At 51.8% G+C, this 7,536-nt stretch overlaps 1 protein-coding gene across 1 annotated transcript in view; it reads right to left on the bottom strand.

Annotated features, from left to right (window-relative positions):
• Positions 1-6,946, bottom strand: part of ALPK3 (alpha-kinase 3) — a gene marked incomplete at its 5' end in the record, with an annotated part of 11,127 nt that extends 4,181 nt beyond the window's left edge. The window contains 2 exons of the mRNA XM_010191045.1: positions 607-2,458; positions 5,861-6,946. Coding sequence (XP_010189347.1) covers positions 607-2,458; positions 5,861-6,946 — 2,938 coding nt within the window. The remainder of the gene's footprint in view (positions 1-606; positions 2,459-5,860) is intronic.
• Between the last annotated feature and the right edge of the window lie 590 nt (positions 6,947-7,536).

Genomic DNA, 7,536 nt, shown 5'->3' with positions numbered 1-7,536 from the left:
GTTCAGCAGCGCAGCGCTGCAATACCCAGTGGGGCTCAGCCAGAGGCAATGCAGAAAAACACTGTGCAATGCTGGAGGAAACATTTATCTACTGAAGTAGGGATTTATCAAGGTTACCCTTGCTTTTGCAAAAGTGCTGACTTCTGCGAGGGTATCACTTGGCTTCCATAAGCACATCAACATCAGGATTATGCCTTTTCTAATTCGATGCCACAAGGGATCAAATTAGCATTGATGATGGGGGTGGAAAAGAAGCATGCACCCTGCTGGTGCCCACTGGAGCCCCAACCAGCACGAGGCATGGTGAGGACCAGGACATGCCGATCAAGAACAAGAGGATTAAGTGGTTCCTTTGGCCAGGGACATCTGGGCTGTGGAGACAGCCAGGCTCAGCACTGCTGTCTTTTGCATTCCTCCGCCCTCCCTGTGCTAGGGAAGAAGTCTTGGGGCAGACTTTTGGCTTTCACACAGCCAAAGGGCGATGCCAAAAACCCTGCAAATGCACAAAACCCACGCAGCCCCAGCTGACTATCACTGGCTCAGGTGGCCCGGGTCCCTTTGTAGGAACGAGGAAACAAGCTTCACAGGGATCACCTCTCCCCTTACCTTTAAATGGGTTATTTGCTTTCTTGGATTCTGCTGGCTGTGCTTCTGGCTTAGCATCCTCAGGGACCTCGTGGTCACCACTGCTGTCACCTGTGAGCTCTTCATACAGTTTAGGAACCTCCAACGTGGCCATTTTCCTCGCGAGGGTTGGCAAGCGCTGCTCTGTGGGAAGGGACAGAGCCAGGGCAGGTGACTGCAACAGAGCCGTGTTCTTCCTGGACTGCCGTGGTGAAACGGAAGGACTTCTTCCGTGCTCTGGGCTCTCTGGGGTGGCCTCCTCTTCCTCCCCGACTTGTTTGGTTTTCGGCAGGTATATTTTGCGCCGGGCCCCAGAAGCAAGCTCTTCTGGTGTGGCACAAGGTAGCACTGCCAGAGAGTCACCAGGGCTCTCTTTTTCAAGGCTCGCTGGAGGAAAATCAGAAATATTATGAGGAGGCTGCCCCACTCCTGCTGCTGGCATGCTGCCCACCACAATGGAGGGCACAGAGAGCTGGGGTGGCCCCTCTGCCTCAGGAGTAACCCGCCTGTGTCTCCTTGGTGGCACAGGTCTGCAAGCCAGCATCTCCTTGCTGGTAACAAATTCCTCGTTAATCATGCCCGTGATTCGCCTGGACGTCCTGGGTGTCAGAGGCAAGTTCTCTGCTGTTTGGAAGAGCTCATTGTTTTCTACCTTTTCCAAAACTCTCCTTGAGGTGCGGGGGCTCAGGCCTGCAATGCCTATCTCTGGGAGCATGACATCCTCTGTGTTGGGCTGCTCCTCGCCCCTGGGGCCAGTGTCTTCTTTTGTGGCATCCTTACTGCCATCTGACATTTTTAAAAGCAGCAGCAGATAGTTCTTCAAGGAGGAAACAAGGTTTTTGTGCTGCATCTTCTCCTCCAAAGACATCTCCTGGGGTCTCTCAGGGTGAGGCGGGACCAGTGGTACTTGTGGCTGAACCTCAGCACCTCTTTCCAAAGTGCTTGAAAGTGCTGCTGGTTCCTGGCATGGAGCTGTGGCTGTTTGCTCTCCTCCTTCCTTATCCCAAGGTCCCACAAGCACTGGTTTGGCACTCTCCTCCTCTAACATTCTGGCTGAAAACTTCTCTTGCAGGGCAGAGCCATCTGCCTTTTTGGTTTCCGTGTCTCTGCTGGTAGGAGGCAGCAGCTGGGCTCCAGATGGGACCTCTCCTGCTGTGGCCTCCATCCCTGGGGTGACCTGAGCTGCAAGCAGTGTCTCCTGAGCCACCGACATCCCCACTGCAGGAGCGAGAAGCAGCTCTTCCTTGGCAAGTGGAACTGAAGCAGGAGCTGGGGTTTCAATCCCCTGGTGTCTCAAAGGTGTCCCTCTCGCCTCCTTCTGTGCAGCCTTGGGAGACGGCTCTGCTGCACCGCTGCCTCCTGCTTCTGTGCTGGGAAGGCTCCCAGACAGCTCTGGTCCTGCCTCTTTGCTCTTCCCATCCTTGACTGCTACCTGATGTGCGATTTGCTCAAGAGGAGCATTTTCTCCAGGCTCTGGAGGACTCGATTTCTTTAGCAATGGCTCTTCTGCACCTTGGCTTTTGTCCTCTTGATTTAACAGTCCTTGTTGGGTCGCTCTGTCCTTAAGAGTGTGGGAATGTCCTTCTGCCTGCTTACTAGAGGGAGGGTGCTCCCTGCTGGACTGCACAGGGTCTGGAGAAGGTGCTGCTGGCTTTTGTGGCTCCTGAGGCCTCAGCCGAGGATTTATCTTTTTCCCAGCCCCCCTCGTCTCCTGGCAGACAGGCACCTCTTTCCTGAGCTCCTCTAACTTACTGGCTTGCTGACCAGTCTCTACAGTTAGACTGGGCACTGGGTGTTTTAGGTCACTAGCAGGCTGTCCCATTGTTGCTGCAACCTAGTCAAAAAAGAAAATAGAAAATTAGCATCATTTTACCGCCTGGGTCTGCTCAGTGGTGCTTGTGGTCCATCTGTACCATATGGCACTGCCCAACTTCTGCTTGCATCGTAAGCATTAACCTGGTGCTGCTGATACTCACCCATCCAGGCCTCCTGGCTTCGCCATTGTCCCATGGTAGTGGGTCCCACAGCCCCGTCAAGTTGCACAAAGCATTTTTTCTTTTAATCAGCCTTGGTTGTGCACAAAGAGGCAGGAAATGCGCCTCAAACATTCTGTGGCCTTTAATTCAGACTCCTCTGACATGGTGCCTTCCCAAGGAGCAAAACCTTCCCGTTTTCACCAGCCGTTGCCAAGACCTTGTATAACTTCCTTGCTCTGTTTTAAGACTCAGTGCTCCCTCTGGGCTATATCTGCAACCTCCATTCTGAGGTGGGGCGATCGGCATGTCGCACACTATCTGGATGAGGCTGCCCAAATGATTTATAGCGAAACCATACACCATGACGTTATCTGTGCTATTCGACCATCCTGTTTCTTTGACATTCGGGAAGCTCAAATGTTTCCGACTGCTGCAGACGTTTCAGTGAGCTGCCCACTGTGACGGCTGAGCTTTATCCCGAGGAGATCTGGTGAAGTCCCCCAGCCAAGGGGCAGTATCTATTTTGGTAGGATAAGGCTCAGGGGAGGCAGCGACATCGCTGATACACGCTGTGCCCAGCTGATGCTCAGCTACCAACATCAGGACAATTGCTAGGAACGGGGCACACACACAACGGGTTCCCACAGCATTTGCTACTAAGGATTTTCTCCTGACGTCTCTGACTTGAGCTTTAAGCCTCCAAAATGAGGTCCATGGGAAAGGCAGACCGTGGCCCTTAGCTCTTCTATTTTGTGCCACTTTGGCTTTGTTTGAATGCTTGGAAAATTAAGGAATGGTAACGCAGGTCTCTCACAAAGCCCTTCCCCAAGCAACTGTTTGACAACATGATTATTAGAGGACTGGGGTGGGGGGAACAGCATTAGGGGTGCCATTCTGGCACACAAAAATCAAGTCTGCTTCCTTGGTAAACTCCAAAGGATGTCAAAGGCCGGGCAGTTTCTGTCTCCACACCCAGGAGAAATAGGGCCCCAGTTCACAGGTTTGCACAGGCACCCCCAAATGCCCTTCTGTCCCCCAAAAGCCACATCCCCAGCCTGCTTCAACGGGCCCAGTGTCACAACACAGAACATGCCAGAGCTCAGGCTTAAAAGGTTTTCTTTTAAGAGACAGATGGGCTTCATGCAGTGAAACTCCTCCCTGGGTTTTACCACAGTATTTGGTCCTCTGTGGCATGGAAAGGGATGGGGATGGACACAGCTCAATCTGACCACAGGGCCAGCCCTGGTCCCTCTGCTCGGGGCCTGAGTAGTGCCCCAGAGGCTGGAGGTGGACCAGGGCTGGTGGTGCTCAGATGGATGCACTGCGGTGGCTCTACACAATGGTGCTGGTCGATGGGGACATCTCTTTGGCTGATGAGGACTTGGTGCTTGGGGGAAATTTGCTTATCGTCGGTGCATGAACTAAAGCTTATTCAGAAAAGCTTTCTGGGAGATTTTCAGAAAAGCATCTCTCCTTGAGTAATAGGAATTCACTCAAACTAGGGACATATAAAAGAAATGTAATAAAATAATCAGTTTCAAAATTAGGCAAAAGTGATCAACACGCAAATTCAGCTTCTTCTCTGCTCTTGTGGGTGAGCACGTTCAGAGCCTGGCTACAGTCTGGCATGTTGCAACGCCCTTCTGCTGTAGATAAATACAGCTCAAAAGAGGAGTCCTGAGAGTGAGGCCCAGCTGGATCGCAAGGCCAGGAAAACACTCATGCTATGACCCTGTCTTGTTTAAGGGACAGATTTAAAAAAGAAAAAGACAAGCAACTCGTGTCCTGGGGAGTGAAAATACCCTCAGACACATCCGGAGTCAGCTTTAGAGGCCTTTAAAATAGCTTATTTGGTCACACAAAAGCCTAAGCACTTTCCCCAGCAACACCAACTAGCTGAAGTATTCAAATTCAAATCAAAAGCATTCCCTTTTGTCTACTCAAAGGCACACCAGCTGACAAGTTACAGGTTTCCCTCTGAGTGGGTTGTTGAAGAGGAAAATACTTTGATGCACGTCAAAGGCTTGGGGATGACAGCCCCGAGGCTGCTACACACCAACTCTCCACCGTCCTTAAGAGCAAGGGGCATAAAAAAGAGCAGAGAGGAAGAAAACAAATCACTTTGCCATGGGCTCACACGCACAACAATAATTCCTGCAGCAGTATGTGATGGGTCAGGTTAAAAATGGGTACAGGGCACTGCACTGTGTTGAGACCAGGACCCAGGTACTCACTTCACAGCTAACAAAACAAGTTTCTATCCAGTAAATGGGGCTCCTACCTATGGCGAAAGAAATCTAGAAGAAGAAAGGATTTTTTTTGCACTGAAGCACCCAGCAGTCACGAATCATGAATGTTTCCATGTCCTGAAGTATTTGCATTACCTACCGACTTTGGCTCAAATGCCAAATCCTGACGGCACCTGCAAATGAGGCTCAGAGAACCTTTTACCACAGAAGGGGTAATTAAAAAAAAAAAAAGAGTTAAAAAAAAAGACTTGTAGCTTCCAGTCTAGTATTTTAATGGAAAATGCTTCAGGTTAAGTGACAAAAATAGAAGTTGACTGAAAGACACAGTGAGGGTCAGGAGCAGGTGCTGTGCCCTAGTGCCGCCTCACCACCACAATGAGTCCTGCAACAGAGTTTTTCCAACAGGGAAGAGCCAAAAAAGTAGCCCAGGTCTACTGTATACATGTTGCACTGTAAACAAAACTGAATGCCCTGCCCGGTGCAGCTCACATGGCATACCTGGCACGCTGCACAAATTTGCATGGGGGGCTCATTAAACACCGGCTGAAGCTCAGGCTCAACTGCTAAACTGAACAGATGTCATCAGTCTCGCTGCCTGCCGTACCCACATGGCATCCACCCTCAACTATAAACAGCCGTTCAGTGCTCCCTGCTTAACTGACTTGGAAACATTTCGCATGAGGTCAGCCTGCCGATTAAACAGGAGAGCTCACAGCACGCCCCAGGCCACCCTGAGACCAGCTGCGTGGCCGGAGGGCCCTGACGTACATCTCTCCTCACCACCTCGCCTGACATTTACTTGCAGATGGGGTGCGAGCTCTGCTGTCTGGGCACACCACATCCAGAAAGCCCCTTTTCCTGGGTGCTTTCGCCAGTGGAGACCTACGAAGCTTCGGCAGTAGCTCCCGTGGGATACATGCAGACTCCCACGGCTGGTGCCACAATACAACCGTGCAGCACGAGTGTTTTCTTGGTGCAGGCCTTGCGTTGGCTGCTTTCTGTTCTAGTTACCTCTGGACTGATGGACTGATTTCCCTCTGACTTCTGTGCTTGGTGCTGGCCTCTCTGTCCCTCAGACAGCTCACGTCCTGTCTTCGACACCTCTGAGGGTGACGGAGCTTCCTCTGTCTGTCTGCCGGCCACCACAGGCTGCAGAGCAGCCTCGTTCACAGCCTCTTCCTTGGCTCCCACCTTCTCCTCCCTTGCTGCCGGCTGCACTTGATTATCAAAATACATCTCTTTCAAAGAGAAGTGCACGTCGCCATTGAGTTTAGAGTCCTGATTCACAGCTTTCCCGGGCTCTTTGATTTTTGGACTGTTTTCTACTTCTTGATCACTTGCCATCCTCAAACGTGAATTCCTGCGTAAGGGGACAGGAGGGGCAAACCTTGGATTTGGTGGGGGCATGGCCTTGTCTCGCCCACCTTCTTCTCGCTTGGAAACTTCCTCCTTTGCTGCTGGAGGATCCTCCACTTTCTTCTTCTTTTTAGCTGCAGAGTCTTTGGCCATTGGCTTGGTCGCTAGGTCCTCCACCGTCTCATAGATGTATGCAAGAAATCCATTCCCATTCTCCTCCACACTTTCCAAAGAGGAATCTCCATTGGTGGTCACCTCTGCTTTCAAAGGTGCTACCAGTTTGTCTGGAAAGCCCGTCATCACATTGGCCGACTGCTCCTTCAGCTCAGCAACATCCTCTTGTAATCTGGACTGAGAATCCGCAACATGCACTTTTGCTGCATCTTCCTTCTCCCACAAAGAGGCTCCCGACCGGAGATTCAGATCCCTAGCCAGCCTTCGCTTTCTCTGGAGCCGATCAGGGCTCATTCCCTGCAACTTCTCCACCTCCATGTTTTCTTTCCCTCGTTTCTTGCCCTGTTCTATCTCTCGCAGCTTTTCTTCAGCTTTTCTCTTAATTTTGTCAAACCACTTCTGATGGATTTTGAACTCCGTCATGGTTCCCACTTCCAGCACACCAGAGCAGGACACGATGCCTTTGTTGTTTCTAGCTGAGGCCTGGTAAATGCCTGCATCTTCCTCTTGGCACCTGGAAACCAAAAGCTCTGCATGAGACCTGCCCGTCCTCCCCAGGCACCATGGCTGGGCACACAGGCATGCATGCTCTCCCACTTCTTGCTCCAGAGGGGCCAAAAGACAAAGACGTGGCCCTCGAGGTGCCCGTAGTAGCTCTGGAGGCCTGGGGCTGGCCTCCCTCCCCAGGCTCTGCCTGTTCTGAGCACCAGCAGATAAGCAAGTTGGACATTAAATCAGTACCCAGCTCCCCCCCAGGCTGCAGCCCTGGTAAGAGAGGGCTGCAGTGGAGGAGGAACAGCTAGCACCAGGTTCCCGCCTATTCTTGGACACATTCCTCTGCAGGATGTTCTCCTCTCAGCTCTTCATAGCCTATGTGACGTTTCTGTTCTTCTTCCACCCTACTGCCTTACCAAAGCCTTCTCACCCCACTGCATAGGCACCAGCACCAGCACGTGCATGCCATCTCTGCTGTCACCCCTTGGGGACATCTGCCCATGGAGATTCCTGCTCCTGCGAGAGGTGACCCAGCCTCTGACAGAAAGCTGGAGCACACCTGGGGCAGCAGGAAAGCCCAGGTTAGAAGCACAAGGATGACAGAACTATCAGCAATACTTATACTCTGCACTTTCAGGGCTCTGTTTTGGGGCCAGTCCTGT

Source organism: Mesitornis unicolor, unplaced genomic scaffold, assembly GCF_000695765.1.
Source record: "Mesitornis unicolor isolate BGI_N332 unplaced genomic scaffold, ASM69576v1 scaffold30720, whole genome shotgun sequence".
NCBI classification, from domain to species: Eukaryota; Metazoa; Chordata; class Aves; order Mesitornithiformes; family Mesitornithidae; genus Mesitornis; species Mesitornis unicolor.
Note: the sequence above shows the minus strand (reverse complement) of the source record. Positions and strands in the feature narration are given on the sequence as shown.